The sequence below is a fragment of the Juglans microcarpa x Juglans regia genome, chromosome 3S, assembly GCF_004785595.1.
Source record: "Juglans microcarpa x Juglans regia isolate MS1-56 chromosome 3S, Jm3101_v1.0, whole genome shotgun sequence".
NCBI classification, from domain to species: Eukaryota; Viridiplantae; Streptophyta; class Magnoliopsida; order Fagales; family Juglandaceae; genus Juglans; species Juglans microcarpa x Juglans regia.
In genome coordinates, this window is record NC_054599.1 from 24,617,207 (window position 1) to 24,637,176 (window position 19,970).

The 19,970-nt window shown below is 37.2% G+C and overlaps 2 protein-coding genes across 6 annotated transcripts; both read left to right on the forward strand.

The window, feature by feature from the left end:
• Window positions 1-2,384: 2,384 nt before the first annotated feature.
• LOC121258332 (probable E3 ubiquitin-protein ligase ARI1) lies at window positions 2,385-8,285 on the forward strand. 5 transcript variants are annotated; one of them, XM_041159822.1, is made up of 8 exons: window positions 2,385-2,783; window positions 3,430-3,462; window positions 3,566-3,842; window positions 4,767-5,247; window positions 5,896-6,444; window positions 6,525-6,685; window positions 6,953-7,016; window positions 7,765-7,902. In XM_041159822.1, the coding sequence occupies exons 1-7, from the start codon at window positions 2,649-2,651 to the stop codon at window positions 6,967-6,969; spliced, it is 1,653 nt and encodes a 550-aa protein (XP_041015756.1). In that variant the 5' UTR covers window positions 2,385-2,648; the 3' UTR covers window positions 6,970-7,016; window positions 7,765-7,902. The 5 variants fall into 5 exon arrangements, with proteins under 5 accessions (XP_041015756.1, XP_041015757.1, XP_041015758.1 ...); XM_041159823.1 differs by having other exon boundaries at window positions 7,762-7,899; XM_041159824.1 differs by lacking the exon at window positions 6,953-7,016 and having other exon boundaries at window positions 7,726-8,285.
• Window positions 8,286-9,004: 719 nt separating this feature from the next.
• LOC121258377 (plastid division protein PDV2) lies at window positions 9,005-19,006 on the forward strand. The gene is made up of 2 exons (XM_041159887.1): window positions 9,005-9,220; window positions 18,350-19,006. Exons 1-2 carry the CDS (start codon window positions 9,005-9,007, stop codon window positions 19,004-19,006), a joined length of 873 nt encoding a protein of 290 aa, XP_041015821.1.
• The last annotated feature ends 964 nt before the right edge of the window (window positions 19,007-19,970 follow it).

Genomic DNA, 19,970 nt, shown 5'->3' on the forward strand with positions numbered 1-19,970 from the left:
TCTTTTTCTTTCTTTTTTTTTTTTGTATTCAAGGTGTAAACAACAGCAAGTTCAGTTGGACTTCAAAATAAGATCAGTACTCTTTGTTTCCTACTGTCCTGTATTATGATCTTCTTTTTGTCAGGAGCAACCTTGAGCTGTAAACTAAAATTTGCATGGCATGGTATATGAAACATACACGGTGACAACGTTTGAAACTGCCCAAGATGTTTGATTAGTCTTTGATTATAATTATTTTCTTTTCCTTTTGTTCTGTGGGTTAACTTCTGGGTTTTCAGATTTTGTATCATGAAATTTACCAGGTCTCGTTTATTTTAAAAAATAAGATGAGATGAGATGAGATGAGTTGAGATTCAAGTTAAAAATAGAATAAAATATTGTTAGAATATTTTTTTTAATATTTTTTTTATTTTGAAATTTGAAAAAGTTGAATTGTTTATTTTATTTTATGTGAAAATTTAAAAAATTGTAATGATTGGATAAGATGAGTTGATAAGAATTGTAAAAACAAACAAGATCTGAGCATTCCATCAACCCTAGACGGGTTGGAATTTGTACAGAACTCAAATTTTTTTTTTCTGCGTCGACCATTTTGGTTTAGTGCCAGAGATATAACAATTAGTAACAAATAAACAACTTCCAAAATCTTGTATTAACTTAGGTTTAATTCGGGTCAAGTCAGATTTAGATTTTTTTTATTTTTTGATAAGGAAGAAAATTTTATTTATTGAATGAAATAGAAGAAACCTATATACACAAGAAATATATAAAAGAAACACCTTATTACATTTTTGGATAAATTCATTAGATTCAGATCTTATGAATCAATCCTAATCCAATCTATTTAAATCAAATTCAGATTCTTTTGCCCTAATAAACTCATATTTTAATTTCAAGCTGGGTTCATGGGTTCAACAATTGTTAATCTTAAATATGAGTCCTGCTACACTCCCGAGGGTGTAGCCCGATGATGGGTCAATAACGCTATTTGACTTTTTTATTTTTATTTTTATTTTTTTTTCATTCATTTTTTATACTCTTATACAATTAAAAGAAATTACAAAATCATTCAAAAATACTTATTTAATTACTAAATAAAAATAAATAAAAAAAGATTTTTCGAGATTCATTTGTCAGGACAAGTAGCATTTTCCCTTAAGAGAAAAGCTTGTCTGTCGCCTCTACTTGACCACTACAGTATACCGCTTTGACAAATTTCTTTTTTTTTTTGTTTTGTTTTTATTTAGTGATTAAGGAAGTGATTTTAAGTGTATTGGTATATTTTTTTAAAAAAATATTTAAATATATTAAAAAATATGAAAAAAAATAAAAAAAAAATACAAAAACTAACTAACATTATAAAGGAGCGGTGCTATTCAGGTGGCAAAGTAGCACCGCTCTTTCCCTTAAATATTGCATCGGGGTTTTAAATCGAGTCCAAATCAAACTTGCACGTAGTCAATCCTAACTCGATCCTTTCAACTAATTTCATGTAGAGTCACATATTATATATAAAGAAAAAAGGAAAAGTTACTTTGCCTCCCAACTTTGACCGCTGGTCAAAATTTTTTTATTTATTTTTATTTAGTGATTAAAGAAGTGATTTTAAGTGTATTAGTATTTTTTTTTATTTTTTAAAAATATTTAATGTATTAAAAAATGTGAAAAAAAAGGAAAAAAAAAAACTCTGGGCTATACGCCCAGCGGTAAGAGTGGGACGGCAGAGTAATCCCACTCAAAGACAAAATTATTATTTCTAATATTTTAGTGATGAAAAATAATTTATATATAATATTTTTTTCGACACTTTATATAATTATATTTTAAATTAGAGATATTTTTATTAAATATCTTATAAAAATAATATTATTTTATAAAAATATTCTCATTTTATAATATTATTATTTAATATATTATTCAATATATCGTGTGTGTATATTATTACTTTTTAGTGATATCCAAAACGCCACTCCGGAAAAAATATCATGAATTTTCTCCAAATATTGGTTTATCTTTTGAGGCTAATCATTACATCTCTACCCAAAAAAAAAAAAAAACTCTACAAAAAAGGCTAATCAATACAGCCATGCAGCGGAAATAAAGCCTGTATTTTCACTCTTATCGCAAAATTTCACTCGAAACGATATCTCAGTCATTAACTGTATAAGTACTGCATATTTAAAAAAAAAAAAACGGAATTCATATTAAAACAAATTATTTTTTAATAATAAATCTTATTTTTTTTAAATAATTACATGAAACTTGCGACTGTACTTTATTTTATTAATTTTTTCAGAAGGAAAAAAAAAAGTCGCCAATCCCCGGCGAACATACGACGCCGTTACAATAGTACTTGATTAATTTCCACGAAACAAATAAAAACCAGTCCCTTTTGTTTCTCTCTGACGTTTTCCGTTTTTCCACGCGGATACGATTCTTCTGTAAGCCTCGTCCTTCCATTATCATCGCCGGCAACCTCGTCCGAATCCCCAGTCGGATCCCGCCGGAATATTCGAACTTTCCACCCATCCGGTCACCCGATCCGAGTGAATATTCGAATCGGCGCCTCAATTGGCGCAGACATACATCTATTCATTCGTTTATCGTAATTTAGTTGTTTATATAATATTTGTTATCAATAATTATCGATGTCATTATTGCTGTCGATGGAGGATTGTGCCAGCGACGAGGACAATTATTGCTCCGATCGGGATTCGCTCGACGAAATCGAGAACGAGGAGCCTGAGTTTCAGCGTGCCCCTCCCAAGGGTTCCACAACTAAGGTATCTCTTTTCTTTTCTTTTTTTTTTTTTAAAAAAAAAAGTTCTTGAAACATCAAAATTGGGTATTTTCATTTATTTCTGTTTTGCCTTCTAAAGGGCGAGTTTTTATGCCAGTTTTGGTTCGGTTTGCACGGTCTGTGGATTTTTTTAATGTGTGGGACCGGGAATTGCTGATGTTCGGGCTATATCGATCATAGTAGTGTGGATTTTGTTTGAAATTCTGAAGCTTGATTTTTTTTTTTTGTGGGGGGGGGGGGGGGGGGGGGGGGGGGGGGGGGGGGGGAATTGCTGGATTTTGTTTGAAATTGCTCTAATTATAGTATTATACTCTGATAAAGGTTTCATTTTCCTGGGTATGTTTATGCTTTTATTTTTGCTTTTCCATTGTACATGGTATTCTGGATGTTTTCTTTTGAAGTTTCTGCAGCTAGTTGCACCTAAAACTTTGGAAATATTTACGTTTTTTTGTCAGTTTTTTAATATGACGGGTCAAAACTCTTTGGAGGAGCAAATAGAAATTTTATTAGTTTCATTGAGTTATGAACTAACTTGGAAATTAGCCATGTTTTCTTGTCTTCATGCTCTTTTAGTCATGGAATTTATTTTAAAAGTTGCCATATTTATCTGAAGATTTTCGCTTTCGCAGGTAATTACAAAAGAATCTCTTTTGGCTGCACAGGTAAAAAAAAAAAAATTATCCTTATAGATCTATTTTCCGAAAGATATATTCTTATTAAGGTTTTATAGTATTGATTCTTTTGAGTTGGAATGCATTGATGTAGAGGGAGGATTTGCGTAGTGTAATGGAAATGCTATCTCTGAGGGAGCATCATGCCAGGACTTTACTTATTCATTACCGCTGGGATGTTGAGAGGTTGGTTGCAGTGCTTGTAGAGAAAGGGAAGGCTTGCTTATTTGCCGAAGCAGGTGTTACAGTGGTCGGGCATCAAGATCTTGATTCATCACTGCATTCCATAGTAATGTGTGACATTTGCATGGAGGGTGTACCTGGTGGTGAGGCTACAAGAGTGGACTGCGGCCATTGTTTTTGCAACAGCTGTAAGCACCCTACCTTTTATTTGCATATCTTGTATGATGGTGTAGTTTGTTCTGAATTTGTATAGTCTTTGTTATATTTGCTGAATTATCTAATTGAGTTTTACTCTATGCATAGGAGTTTTTGGAGGGGGATGTGATGAGAGGATTAGGGACAAGGCCCTCCCTTATCACGTTTGAATGTTTTAACAAATTATAGAAGGGCTGAGGGGAATAGGTATCACTCCCCTTGTTTGGTTGTAGAATGGAAAGGATATTGTATTGTGCAAATTGAAAACAGGGAGAGATGAGTGACAAGTGTTTGTTGGTAAGTTGCTGAAATATTAATAAATTATTAAGGCTAAAAGGGTGAGCATTGGATTATTCAATAATATTCTCTCCCTTCAAATTTTCCCAATCGTGTGAAGCGAAGAAAAGGGGCTTTGTTTGGTATTTTACCCCTACAAATCCCCTAAGCCTCTCCCTTAAAAATAAAAAATAAAAAACCCAAAGAGTGGGATGTTAGAGATTTGCGTAGGGGAGAGTGTAACACCTCGAATTAAGTTGAAGAATGATGGTAAATGAGATCCCATATTGCTTCTGTGGGAAAAGGTCTTGCAGTTTATTTTGACTCCAAAGAGCTCCAATGGTAGCTTTAACTAGTTTTTTTTGAAGTATAAGTTATAACTGATACATGGTTTGGGCTTTGCTGTGGGTCGTTACTCTTCCCCTCTCCTTTCCTTTGTTCTCCTTTCATCCAAACATGCCCTTGTCTACTTGTTGAAGAGTTGTAATACTGCAATGTGTTAGCATGTTGGGTTTTATGGATGTCTCCTATGTGGTTATACTTGATGGTTGTGTTATCATGAGTTTTTATTAGTTATTGTCCTCCACATTGCAATAATTATTGTAGATTTAATTTTTTATGGTGATGTTTCATCTTTTTAGGTTGGACACAGCATTTTATGGTGAAGATAAATGAGGGTCAGAGTAGGCGCATTAGGTGCATGGCGCATAAATGCAATTCAATTTGTGATGAAGCTGTTGTTAGAAATCTAGTCAGTAAAAGGCATCCTGATATGGCGGAGAAGTTTGATCGTTTTCTTCTTGAGTCATATATTGAAGATAATAAGAGAGTTAAATGGTGCCCAAGTGCTCCACATTGTGGGAACGCAATACGCATTGAGGATGACGAGTTTTGTGAGGTAGAATGTTCGTGTGGTTTGCAGTTTTGTTTCAGTTGCTTATCAGAAGCACACTCGCCGTGTTCATGTGTAATGTGGCAGCTTTGGGTCAAGAAGTGCCGTGATGAATCAGAGACAGTTAATTGGATAACAGCTCATACACAGCCTTGTCCAAAGTGTCACAAACCTGTAGAGAAGAATGGTGGTTGCAACCTCGTGAGCTGTATCTGTGGCCAAGCATTTTGGTGAGGGCTCTTTTCTTTCCTACAGTTGTTAAAATATCTGACTATGTATAGCTTAAGGTGACTGACTTTGCCACGTTTGGATTCAGAGATGAGTTGAGATGATTTTAGATGGGTTGTTTAAAATATTGTTAGAATATTATTTTTAATATTATTAATGTTTTGGGATTTGAAAAAGTTGAATTGTTAATTATATTTTGTGTGGGAATTTGGGAAAGTTGTAATGATTGGATGAGATGAGTTGAGGTGAGTTCTGAATCCAAACAAGGATTTGGTTATATGGTCGAATAGGAATGAATCCCTTTGCTTCTTGATGTTGGTTTGGGTTCATATGGTCATCATCTCTTCTACCTGTCATTTTTATTTTGCTTTGTCACCCATCTTATGAAAACCTTTATTATTTTGATTACACTCTCTCTCTAGAGCTTGTAATTTTCTTTAGTGACATTGACTGGGAGGTTTTATGCTAGGGTTGGTTGGATAAATTTTGTCCTTCTCTTCCCCAGCCCCCAATACACACACACACACACACACACACAAAAACACAAATACACCAAATTCCCACCGCATTTGGTCTTTCCTTAGTTATTGATATGTCTCTTTACTAATGCTGATGCAATTTTGTGCTTTCCTGCTTCTTTTTTTATGCAGTTGGCTGTGTGGCGGAGCCACTGGCCGAGATCATACTTGGTCAAGTATAACTGGCCACAGTTGTGGTCGCTTTAAAGTAGATGGAGAGAAAAAATCAGAACGTGCAAAGCGGGATCACTATCGATATATACACTATTATAACCGCTACAGAGCTCACACAGACTCTTTCAAGCAAGAAAGTAAATTGAAAGAGACCATACAAGAGAGGGTGTCAATTACAGAAGAGAGAGATTCAAGGCTAAGAGATTTTAGCTGGGTAAATAATGGGCTCTACAGGCTTTTCAGATCCAGGCGTGTTCTTTCATATTCATACCCATTTGCATTTTATATGTTTGGAGATGAGCTGTTCAAGGATGAGATGACGAAGGAAGAAAGTGAAATAAAACAGCATTTATTTGAGGATCAGCAGCAGCAGCTTGAGGCAAACGTTGAGAAACTTTCCAAGATTTTGGAGGAGCCCTTTGATCAGTATAGTGAGGATAAAGTTATGGAGATAAGGATGCAAGTCATCAACCTGTCAGTGATCACAGATACTCTCTGTCACAAATTGTGAGTATCTGCATTGCTGTCACAAAAGCTTTGATTATATGAGACTTTTGAAACTCATGCATTTACAAAATCTCTTCCAGGTATGAGTGCATTGAAAATGATTTGTTGGGTTCTCTCCAATTTGGTAACCACAATATAGCTCCTTACAAATCAAAGGGCATTGAGAGGGCATCAGAACTTACTGCTTGCTGGAAATCCAATAATAGGGACAACTATCTACCTTCGGACCGCGAGGCTAGCGGTAAAATGGATTAGATATTTCCTTCTTTTTTGTTATCCTTATAAAATGTACTTAGAGGCGAATAGGAACTGTATGGGACATATAATCATCACTTAGAGTAATTGTGGCACCTTCCCAGTCTATATTGCTACTGTTAAATGGTGTTTACTGATAAAAGTTATCGTTATCGTCAAATGGTGTGATCTGTTGCTAGAAATCATTGCTTGTCATCTCTAGTATTCTTAACCATAGCATCTGTTATATCTTTGACGCGAGCCCTTCTAATAGGTTTATCAGAAACTTGATATGTGACTATGGATTTTCGCTGATGGTTGCATTTATCAGAAACTTGGTATGTCGCAAACGCTCTTTTAGTTTCAGTAAATTTTTTCTTTTCTGATCTCCCTTTATTATTTCGTTGTAGAAAAAGAAGGTTTGTTTCCTTAAAAAAACTTCTTTCTAATTATGTGAGTTAAAAAAAAAAATGTGGGCCGCCTAATTTCTCCTCTTACCACGTCGATCTTTAGCCTTGCTTTATTTAATCATGAGAGTCATATATGCATAGTGGTCGGACATTAACTTATAAGTTAATCTGGACAAAACAATAATTTTGCTCTGACTTTAGTGTAATTCTGTAGATTTTTTTTTTTTATAAGTAAGAGATAAATATTATTGATATGAATGAAATAGGCAGGGCTCATGTACACAGGAAGTAATTCTGTAGACTTGATAAGGTTTATCATGATATTTGACATCCATGCCCAAGTACTCAGAACTTTGTGACGATTTATTCTGTAGGAAATGTTCTGGTGACTAATTCTATTTAAATGCACTGATATGGTCTTATTTTCCTCTATTTTGCTAGAGTTGATGAATTATTATTGGGATGATAAACTACCATCCTTATTTGAGAAAAAGAAAAAATTACTGCCAAATTTATGTACAGTTATGGTTAAAATTTGTAAGATTGGGTTTATATGTCCAAATTTGTTGGATTCATATAATGTGATATTCAAAAGCTTGGGTATGGAACCTTTTTTTTTATCATAACATATATTAAGGATTTTTTCTGATACTTCAACTGTTTGATGGGACAGCAGAATCTGATCGACCTTCAGGCTCTGGTTGTTCTGATGAGAGCGGATGCTCTTCCAGGAAGCGTGCTAGAAAGGATGGCGTTGGAGGTGGCCTTTTTGATCTAAACATGCCAGCAGAGGTCATCGACAGGAACTGAATGTGATAGTTGTAGGCTTCATTTAAATCCAACAGGTGTACAGCTTTAACATAAGCCCATGTTTACTTCAATGGGATTGATCATTTCTCGATCATAACACCCAAGAACTTAAACTTTATCGCATTATCCCCACATTTTTGGCTTGTGCTTCATGAATATCTTTTCTTGTGATTTTCTCGAAGAGAAATTTGGGAGATCCAGCTTGTACCTGCATCTTTCCTTTTCCTCTTTTCAAGGTCCAAAATTGTATATAGCCTTATATAGGGCTTTTGTGGGCGATAGATATGTAAATTCATCTACATGAATTCTTGAGGAACCCTCTTATACATCCTCATCTGCGATATTTTCATAGTTTTGGATGCTGTAAGTAAAGGCAATTTTGCTGAATCTGTTATTTTATGCTTAGTTTAAACAGTATTCTTTCTGTCTGTTCCATGTTTTGCATAAATAAAGGAAATAAATCAGTTTGGCTTCGTAGAATATTATAGGTCTACTGTGAGATTCCGTGTGGAACTGCTTTTTGAGGTTTAGTGGTCGGAGTTTAGCCGATGGAGACAGATGAGGTCCTGAATTTCTCAGATTTGTCATCTTATGTTGGCTTTTTTGTCTGTTCTACACATGTAATGTGAAAGAATGAAGATTTTGAATTTGATTACGGTATTTCCCTGTAAATTCTACGTCCTTTTTGTGCGAGGAAGATAACTCGGCTGTGTATTATCTTAACAATGTTGAAAAGAGGATGAACAATTTCTCTCGATTTATTAGTTTGAACCATAAGCTCCGAAAGAAACTGCGGGATTTCTCAATTTGGGAAGAGAGGGAGGGGGACCGTGACAGAGGAGTCCAAATCAACAGCCCAGGCGGCTCTGGATTTGGATTGGCTTGGTGCAATTTTTGTTTTTGTTTTGGAAAATACCATTCATTTACTATCACTGCCCAAGCAAATTAGGAAAGAAACTGAGCGGGAAATCTGCTGAGAGTGAAAGAGACACGTTCACTTCAAATTAAAATCTTTTGGATTTACTCGCCGCTCCCAAAATAAAAACTCTTGGATTTGAAACAGTGACGGTTCCGCAAAACTACACGCAAAGCATTCAGAGAGAGCGATGGAGGAAGAGGGAATTGGGTTAGTGATGGCAAGAACCACAGAACTTCGTTTCAGAATCAGCAATTGCATCCACATGGCAGCCGCTACTCCAAACAATGGGCCCGAGCCAGAAGATGGAGATGGAGACAAAGAAGGAGAAGATGAAGAAATGGAGACGCTTTTGAACATTTCCAACGCCCTCGAATCCCTTGAGGCCCAGCTCTCTTCCTTGCAGGTTTTTTTTTAGGCCTCAAACTTCCCTTTTATTGGTAATGGTTTTCTGTCAAAAACCCTAAATTTGGATTCCCACCCCCGGCGGCAAATGGGGTTAGAGGGATTCCACTCAGATGTCACACCACAACTGACCCTTATTAGGAGATGGGTGGAGGTGCCATCGGGCAAAAGGGCCGTTGCCCGTAATTTGGAGTGCTTGGTTTTGAGGTTGCTCTAATTTTTGTGTTGAACTTGTTTGATGATTGTGGCTTAGGGTGCGTGTGAAATGGGGTTAAAGAATGTCTTTTTGTTTGCCATAGTACTAATACTACTCTTTCCTGGTCTCCATATCTGCTCTAGCTAATTGTCCACCCTTTCTAAGTGTGATTTCTATGTTATGATTGGTCGTGCCTAAGGGCATATCGGTTGATCAATCAAAACCTCTTCCTAAATTATACAAGTTCTTTCTATAGAGCAAAGCTTCAACAAGTAGAAGCTTCCTGGCAAAGCTTCAAACACAGAGGTTGGACTGTTCTTGCTACTTTGATATATTCCAAAAATAATTTTAACATTGAGGAATGTTTTCAAATTGAAATAGAGAAAGTCTATTTACAACCGACTGAGAAACTGTGGGGAAACCACACCCCACGTGGCCAAATAGAAACGACGACGTTTCTATCCTCTTCTGTCTTTCCTTTTTTTCTCATTTGTAAGTCCCAGCAGTAGCAGGGAAGGAAGAGCTCGATCTACTGGGACCCAGGTCATGCTCTACAGCTTCAACGTCCACTTGGAGAAAACTGCAATCGGATATGAAGTAGAAGAAGAAGACGACGGCGACGTGCTGGGGTGCTGCAACGGAATGATCTTCACGAACCGGGTCGACGTCGGCATCGAGTAGTCCGACTTTCGTCGGATCCAGCCATGCCATCGTCCGAGAAGCTCCTCCCTGGTGACAGACAACGCCGACAAGTTATGGAAGGCCCCAGCTTTTCATCGCCTATATTCTCTCGTTTATGCTTGCATTTTTTGTTCTTATTTTTACAGTATACCCAAAACACTTTGTGCTTATAAAAATCGTCTAGAAGTTCACAGAAGCTCTTCTAACATGATACGGAAGGAGCTCTTCCGAAGAGAATGGGCGTCAGAGAATTTTCTCCCCAAGAATTTGAATTTCTTCCATGATAGGAGCAACATTGCAAACCCAAAATCGCAGTTTTTCTTCCAGACCATTTTTTTTTTCCAAACCTTTTAAAGGCTCCAGAACGAGGAAGAGAAAATGAGAATGTGATGGGAGCAAAATCGCAAAACACAATGGGGAGAGAATTTAAAACATAATGCGATTTTAAAAGTTGTCTCGCCCTTGTCCTCATTCAACTCTGGTTAAGCATTATGTTCTGGAGCTTTTGATGGAGAAAGAGAAAATGAAAAGGTAATAGGAGCAAATTGCAGGAATTGACGATTTTTTTTTTAATATATTGACTGACGTGGCTTTGATTACCCCACGGTTTTGCGCGTCAGTTGTCCATAGCAGAATTGAGTATGGTAATTGTTAGAAAGCACAGCGGAATTACCTCAAGCACTGTTTATTGAGTTGCTGTTGCTCCACAAGTTTATCTAGTTTAGCAAACCTCAAGCATCTCCTTTTAGTGACGAAGTGTATTACATAGTATAAACTAGAGTAACATTCAATACATCCACAACTTAAATATTATTTTAAGAAAGAACAAAGAGACAAAGATTTCACTATTTAGAATGCTCCAATAATAAACTGAGGGGGTCTGCCCACGTGGGCGCCCCTCCATCTAACATCTCCTACTCGCACACAGTGAGTATGATCTCAGGTCTGCATTTATCTAATGTTCTCAACTTGTTCATACAAGTAAATATGTCGTGCGACCATCAAGCACATTTATAAAAAAAAGGTGGGAGTATTACACCAAATCTCTTCCTAAGAAGACTAATATAGTAACATCCCTAATGTGTCTTGTTATGTTTTAGACTCATTCAATTGTATCAGATCAAGCATTTTTGAAATCTCGAGTTCAAAAAACTCAGAACAATACTTGACTACCTCCAAATCATTTCAATGTGTTCACAATCTTAGTTGCTACTAATGTGTAACGTCATAGTTCGACGTCGGCAAACACCATCGAAGATACGATATCGAATAGTCTTTCCTTTGCCCTCGTGTCATTTAACTTTGGTTGAACCGCTTTTCCAGCAATGCCTCTTTAGACCGTATCAATTATGGCCATAGATAACATGCCAAAGTAGCAGATATCACAACCTCCATCTTATGACATAGTCAAAAGTAAATAAAGGACACTTAATATGAGACTCGCACAGTGAGAAAGAAGGGAACTATTTACTCACGTACTCATTTGGTCGAATAAGTACATGTAGCATGAAGACATGCTACGGTGGATTTCTCTTCCTTAAAGAGCATATGTCTATATCAACACCGTACAAATCTTAGTCTAGCCGTTCCTTAAGCGTCTAATTCAAGTTCCTCCATTTGCTCGCCTTCAATGTGTCAAAGAGGATCTTACATCTAGTTAACCACAGGCTACATGGATTGTGGGGTTACCCATGCATGGTCCTTTCAATAAACCTCATCTTAGCTTCCATTAAGGCGACATATCTTTGTATCAACCTACTTATCTCTTTGGATAAGTACTTAGGGACACAATGTCTCATCTCTAATCGCTACTCAAGCGCCAGATGCGATTGCTTGTGTGAGTGAGCCGATCTAAGCTTGTTGACATATCTTTTGTGTGTATAAAAAACAATACGATAAAGACAAGAACTGAATCATATTGCATTAATATCTCAAATGAAAGTTTACATCTCAATGTCAATTAAAACACAAATTACATTTTCAATCTACGCAGTCCTAGATTCCTAACATGAGCTTCAGAAACTTTTCTTGCTATAGGCTTTGTCAAGGGATCACCAACTATGCGACTTGTAGAAAGGTGTTTCAAGACCACCTCATTTTGCACTACCATGTCTCTGATGTAGTGATAATTGATATCTATGTGTTTGGTTCTTTTAGGATACTTTGAGTCTTTAGCATATGCGAGAGCTGCTATACTATCGCAGAATATTGTCACGGGATCTGAAGTATCCTTGCCAATGTCTAAATACTTGAGGAACCTCTGTAACCAAACAACTTCTTGAATTGCTGCTGAAGAAGCTATGTATTCTACTTCCATGGTGGATAATGCTATATAGGGTTGTTTCTTGTATTCCATGTAATGACACCATTATTGAGTAGAAAGACATACCTAGTGGTTGATTTGCACTCATTTAGATTACTACCCTAATCAGCATCGCTGTAACCTCTCAGCTGCAAATCTGAATCTTAATAGCACATTACATAGTCTGCAGCTCCCTTGTGATATCTTATAATCCTTTTGACTATTTTTTAGTGAGTTCGTTCGGGGTTAGATCGGAATCTACTCACCAAGTCAACTGTATAGTATATGTCTGGTCGAGTACATATCATTACATACATCAGGTTACCCATAGCATTAGCATAAGGGACATGAGCCATCTTTTCCATTTTTTTTTTGAGTCTTAGGATACATCTCTTTGGGCAAGCTCTCGCTTCTTGCAATAGGGGTGTTAATGGGTTTACATTCACTCATTTGGAAGTGCTCGAGACTTATAGACAAATATAGAAGTTTCTTTGATCTATCTCTATAGATCTTAACTCCCAAAATGTATTATATTTCACCCATATTCTTTATCTCAAAATTGAAGGATAACCATTCTTTTGTAGTGACTATCAACTCTTTGTCATTTCTAACTAGTAGTATGTCATCAACATAGAATGATAGAAACTCTTCTTAGACCTTTTAACATAGACACAATGGTTCTCCGTGATTATCGTAAACCCATTCGAGAGAATGACTCGATGGAATCTGAGATACCATTGTCTAGATGATTGCTTTAGGCCATATATAGATCGTTTGAGCTTGCACACCTTGCTCTCTTGACCTTTGACCAAAAAGCCCATGGGTTAATCCATATAGATCTCCTCATCTAGTTCTCAATTGAGAAATGCTGTCTTAACATCCATCTGATAGAATTCCAAATCCATGTATGTTACTAGAGCTAGAATCAGGCAAATTGAAGCAACTTCACCACTGGTGAAAAAGTTTCCTCATAGTCTATACCTTCCTATTTGGGTATATCTTTTCGCCATTAGCGAGCTTTGTACCTTTCTATTGATCCGTCTGACTTGCACTTTACCTTTAGAATCCATTTGTTTCCAAAAGCCTTGCGCTCTGACGATAGATCTACCAGATCCCAGACCTGGTTTGTCTTCATAGACTCTATCTAATCTTTTAGTGTTTTCAAGCACTCATCTTTAGCAGAAGACGAGAAAGCCTCATGAATTGTTCTAAGCTCATCATCATCATGCGGAGCTACCATAAAAGCTTCACTTTCAATCTCAAAACGATGATTGGGAACACTTTCACGCGTGCTTCTACGCGGTTGAGGTTGTTGTGGTTGATATACAAGTGGTGTGCTCTCACTTGGAGACAAGTCACTCTCACAATTTGTAGGAAATTTAGGAATTTCTTCCTCATTCTTAACTAAACCTCTTGGAGCACCTTTCTCTTAACTCACAATCTCATGGAGTTTCAAACTCTTATCAACCTCACCCCTACTTGGAAATTCATCCTTTATGAAATCCACATCTCGTGACTCAATCTCAGTAATAGTTCCATCAGATTGTTCACTTATTAGCACATAGCCTTTTGAGTGTTCTGAGTACCTTATAAAGATACACTTATTTCCTCTAGGGCTTAACTTCCCATATTTATGATAAACATTGTGAACAAAACTCGTTGAATTCCATGGCCACAAGTTACTCAAATTGGGTTTTTCGTCGGTTTATGATTCATATGGGGTGGAAGATACTGATTTGGATGGCATTTGATTAAGAATGTAGACAGTAGTAAAAAATGTATCCCTCTATAAAGAAATTGGTAGATTTGCTTGCGCCATCATTGACCTAACCATCTCAAGTAGTGTTGGATTTCTCCTTTCTGTCACGCTATTTTATTGTGGCGTACTTGATATCGTCAACTGTCTTTTAATTCTTTTTTCATCAAAGAGCCTTTTAAATTACTCAGAGAGATATTCTCGTTCTCAGTCAGTTCTTAGAGTTTTTAAACTCTTGTCTAGCTGATTCTCAACCATTCTGAGATATCGCCTAAATCATTTCAATACTTCCGACTTATGGGAGACTAAGTAGACATGATCATAACGTGAAAAATCATTTATAAATGTGATAAAGTAGACACCTCCATGTCTTGCCCTCACACTTATTAGACTACAGATGTCTGAGTGGACTAATGGCAATGGAAAAGATGCCCTAGTGGCTTTTCCAAACGGTTTTCTCTTGATTTTTTCTATAAGATAATGTTCACATGTGGGCAATATGATCTTAGTGAGATTGCGTATCAGACCTTCTTTAGCTAATTGAGTCATTCTTTCTTGTCCTATATGGTCAAGCCTAGCATGCCATTTATATGATTCAAATTATCAGATGCAGAAAGAAAAACAATAGACTCATTCTTATTTGAATAATCCATATCCAATATCATAAAACTATTTGATAAAAAAACACAACCATAAAAAACATTGCCCAAATAGAAGGAAACGCCATTGTTTTCAAATACAATTCGAAAACCAAGTCTTAACAAAATAACTACAGAAAGTAAGTCTCATCGGATCTCAGAAGTGTATAGCACATTGTGGAGAAATAGAGTATGGCCACCCCGCAATTCTAACTTGTAGGTACCAAGTCCCAGCAGCTCCATTCTAGTTTCATTCTCCACCTTGATATCACGACTCCCAGCTGAAATCTGGCGATGCTCCACAAAACCAACTCAATCTCGCGTTATGTGTTCGGTTGCTCCTGAATCAACAGTCCACACAGAATAAGAATGAGCAACCATCACATGGCTAGTTACAAAAACAATGCAAGAAATGTCAGAGTGTACCTTCTTCGACTTAGTGCAGTCACGAGCGAAGTGGCATTTCTTTCTGCAGTTGAAACACTCTAATTTTGACTTGTTCTTCCCAAGCTTGTCTCTCTTGCTACGCTGAGAAGTTTTTGACACTTTCTTCACTTATCCAGCAGTTATCCCTATCTTGGACTTCTTGCGCTTAGGCCTAGATGCCTTGCGAGAAACATACTCAGCCATATAGGCCGAATGTTTGGGCTTAGCAGCCTCTAGGCACTCAGCCTCTAGCTCCAAGTGACGCGAGACATCATCAAAATCCTTGATATTCTCATTATGCGTCAAATTTTGGCTCATATTCTCCCAAGAATTCGGTAGTGAGCGTATCACTACCTGGACTTGTTGTTCATTAGTCAACTTGTTTCCTGCCGTCTTAAGTTCACAGATTATGGTCGACATAGCCCTAAGATGATGTTTCATCGCGTGGTCAGAGCGCATCTTGTAGGAGTCAAATCTCATGGTCAATCCACGTAACCTTGTGGCTGAAGTTTCCCCAAATTTCATTTTCAAAGCTTGCCACATGCTTTGGGCAGTGTCATAGGTTTCAAACTCATACATGAGATCATTGTGCATACTGCTCAACGTGATTATGCATGCTTACTGATTCTTCATAGCCCATTCAGTATAAGCTAGATGATCTATCTTGTGTTGGTCCGAGTCCCTTTTCTCGGGCTCAGTAAGAGAGTGAGATAAAGCCTCCAAGACCTCTTGCTCATCTAAGACATATTGGGTCTTGTGATATCAAATATCATAGTTCTCACCATCTAATTTCTCCCATTTGTTTAAATCGGCAACTGTACTCTTGAATGTCATTTCACTACAATACGTAAAGAATAGATATTACACACACACCTAAGAAATCTATCACATCCATCCAAGTTAGAAAAAAAATAATACAAACATGTCGCAAGATAAAAAAATCACTAGACTTCTTAATCATCTCTTACGCCACAATATCTAACTATTAATTTCTAATCTAATTTTCGCGCAAATCTAAAAAATATATATATGAGAGATCAAAAGGTGTGTGCGCTTATAATCATGTTGAGCAGTATGTATAATGATCTCGTGTGAATTTGAAACCTATGACACTGCCCAAAAAATGTGGCAAGCTTTGAAAATGAAGTTTGGGGAAACTTCAGCCACAATGTTACGTGGATTGACCATGAGATTTGATCCCTATAAGATGCACTTTGACCACACGATGAGGCAACATCTTAGGGCTATGTCTATTATGATCTGCAAACTTAAGACGGTAGAAAACAACCTGACTAATGAACAACAAGTCCAAGCAGTGATACGCTCACTACCGAATTCTTGGGAGAATATGAGCAAGAATTTGACGCATAATGAGAATATCAAAGATTTTGATAATGTCTTGCGTCACTTGGAAGCTGGAGGTTGAGCGCCTAGAGGCTGCTAAGTCCAAACATTCGGCCTATATGGTTAAGTTTGGTTTGCGCAAGACATATAGGCCTAAGCGCAAGAAGTCCAAGATAGGGGTAGCTGCTGGATAGGTGAAGAAAGTGTTAGGAATTTCTCAACGCAGTAAGAGAAGCAAGTACGGGAAGAACAAGTCAAAATTAGAGTGCTTTAACTGCAGAAAGAAATGCCACTTCGCTCGTAACTGCGCTGAGCCGAAGAAGGTACACTCTGACATTTCTCTCATTGTTTTTGTAACTAGTCATGTGATGGGTGCTCATTCCTATCCTGTGTGGACTGTTGATTTAGGAGCGACCGAACACGTAGTGCGAGATCAAGTTGGTTTTGTGGAGTATCGTCGTATTCCAGCTGGGAGTCGTGATATCAAGGTGAAGAATGGAGCTAGCGTGGAGGTGCTGGGACTTAGTACCTGCAAGTTGGACTTGCGAGGTGGCTGCACTCTATTTCTCCACAATGTGCTATACGCTCCCGAGATCTGATGAGACTTACTTTCTATAGTTATTTTGTTAAAACTTGGTTTTCGGATTGTATTTGAAAACAATAGTGTTTCCTTTTATTTGGGTAATGTTTTTTATGGTTGTGCCTTTTTATCAGACAGTTTTATGATATTGGATATGGATTATTCAAATATGAATGAGTCTATTATTTTTCTTTCTGCATTTGATAATTTGGATTCATATAAATGACATGCTAGGCTTGGCCATATAGGGTAAGAAAGAATGACTTGGTTAGCTAGAGAATGTCTGATAGGCAATCTCGCTAAGGTCATATTGCCCACATGTGAACATTATCTTATAGGAAAAACGAAAAGAAAACCGTTTGGAAAAGCCACTAGGACATATTTTCTATTGCAATTAGTCTACTCAGATATTTGTGGTCCAATGAGTGTGGGGGCAAGGCACGAAAGTGTCTACTTCATCACATTTATAGATGATTTTTCACGTTATGATCATGTCTACTTAGTCTCCTATAAGTCTGAAGCATTAGAGATTGGAGTGATTTAAGCACGAAAATATAATGGGCCACGGCCCAAGCCCAGATCAGTTTTAAAAAAAATAAATGAGCCGAATAACATCAACACTGACTCACGGATAGTATCCAACATTACAGATTTATGCAAAATTAGTTGTTGCACAGGTGTTCTGGCTAAGAATGCTCAGAAAAGTACCCATATTAAATTTGTGATTGTATTTATCATCCCTTAGGTAGCATACTTGCTCAGCAGAAATTAGCCTCACATGTTTATTAGCTTGTCAAATTGTTGGCAGCAGTGATTCATGGATGCTCGATCTCTTCCACACCCTGCCCCTCATCATTTTCACACGGCTGAATATCCCTTCCTGAGCTGGCTTAGTGGATAACAGCTCAATTGATGCCAACATACGTCCGTTATATTGTCAAAGCTACAATAAAAGTTGTCATGAGCCGAACATGAGACCTTCTCCTTGGCAGGTTTACTAGCCTTACTGGATACAAGCTCATTTTACTCTGGAATATGTTCTTTTTATTATTAAATTTATGGTGAAAGTTCTCATTCGTCCAATATGAAACCTCCATATCACTATAGTGAAAGGATATTTGTACAATGTAAACAAATGTGATTTTAATAAATTGATCTGGACAATTGTTTGGAGTTTTAAGTTTTAACCATTGTCTTTGATGCCTAGACTTTGCAACAACAACAACGATACGAAATAGAATTGGCCCTTGCTGAGATTGAAAACAGCCGAAAGATGTTACTTGATAAGCTCAAAGAGTACAAAGGGGAGGATTTGGAAGTGATACATGAAGCTTGTGCTTTTGCTTGTGAAACGGTAGAGCACAGCAATGATCTCCTGCTTCCTCCATATCCAAGCCGCCCTCCAAAGAACTCCCTTTACCTAGAGAATGACTACCTGCCACAGTTCCCTTCCACATGTAAGTCTGTAGGAAATGGAACAATCACCGGTGATCCATCAAATGAAGTGAAGAACATCAGCAAACTAGAGAGAAATCAAAAGCTAAACGGGTCCCAAGGTTCAAGGAAAGGGTTGGGTTTTTCCATCAGTGCAACAGGCAAGACAGTACTTACTCTTATTGGTGTGGTATCTGTATTAAGCTTGTCTGGTTTTGGGCATAATTTTGCGAAAAAAGATGCCCTTTTCAAGGTTTTTGGAATGTTTCAGCGACCAGCAGCTGAGGAAAGGAGATTTGATCTTCGTTGTCCACCTGGAAGAGTCCTAGTGATGGAAAATGGGGAAGCTCGGTGTCTTGTAAAACAGAGAGTTGAAGTGCCATTCTCATCAGTTGTTGCAGAACCGGATGTAAACTATGGGTGTGGTTAATTCAGTTTTCATTCGCCTTTTTGTGTATTACATTTCTTCGTGAAATGGTGTATCGAGTTTTTCTTTAACGGCCTACGGTTGTCATCACTTCTTGTTATTAGCGATATGTGCTTTGGAAGACGCAAATTGCAGAATCCCCTATTTCCTGATCCAACGATTCTAGTCGTACACAGGCCAAATCCAGATGGTTTGCTTGAGAAATCGCATTTCCAACTCAGCAACACGTTTCATCTCTAATAAGTCATTTAATATTTTTATTTTTTATTCCAGATGTCTGAGAACAAAGCCCTAACTAATCTTGAGGTTGCCCAGCTACTCCATTACCCGTGTTGAGTATTTCCATTTAATTTTAAAGATATAAAAATGCATCAATGATCTTATCCTATGGTGATTCGTTAAAACGAGAATGACAATTATTAATGTCACATACATTTTTTTTGTCACATGCGCTCTTATAATTTATAAATACCATCTTATAAAAGAGATACAAGAGAGACAGGGAAAGGTTGCAAATTACAAGTGATACATATACGCATTTACAAAACCGACAACAAATGTGCATTGTATGATTTGATCAGGGATTATGATGCTTTCTCTCTTGGTATTTCTTGACATTGAGTGAATTATGCAATGAATCTTCAACTCTTTCCCAACTTGACAAGTGTGAGTTGCAATCTGGGGAGCTGATGGTGAGGCTGCAGTCTTGGGATTTAGATCTTCAATCTCTGTGATTACTCTTAACAAAAATATAGTTTTCAGATATTAGAAGGAAATGTGCACCTCATAGACGCAGGGTCTGAATGAGCAAGTGCCAAACTAGCCTTGATGGCTAGTGCACACAAGTCTTGCAGAGAAAGTGGTACATGGGATTTGGAGAGTGGTAACAGGAAATAAATTTGTCCCAGCTGTAGCTCTTCATTTTTGGGGATGAGAGGGACGCTGGAGTTGATGTACATGGAATCTG

What these genes read in the sequence shown, in the direction of transcription:
- LOC121258377 (XM_041159887.1), top strand. Translation starts at nt 9,005, where the DNA reads ATGGAGGAAGAGGGAATTGGGTTAGTGATGGCAAGAACCACAGAACTT. An exon ending in CCCAGCTCTCTTCCTTGCAG is followed by an intron (nt 9,221 to 18,349) that starts GTTTTTTTTTAG and finishes TTTGATGCCTAG; the next exon opens with ACTTTGCAACAACAACAACG.
- LOC121258332 (XM_041159824.1), top strand. Translation starts at nt 2,649, where the DNA reads ATGTCATTATTGCTGTCGATGGAGGATTGTGCCAGCGACGAGGACAAT. An exon ending in CCATTGTTTTTGCAACAGCT is followed by an intron (nt 3,843 to 4,766) that starts GTAAGCACCCTA and finishes TCATCTTTTTAG; the next exon opens with GTTGGACACAGCATTTTATG. An exon ending in ATCTGTGGCCAAGCATTTTG is followed by an intron (nt 5,248 to 5,895) that starts GTGAGGGCTCTT and finishes TTTTTTATGCAG; the next exon opens with TTGGCTGTGTGGCGGAGCCA.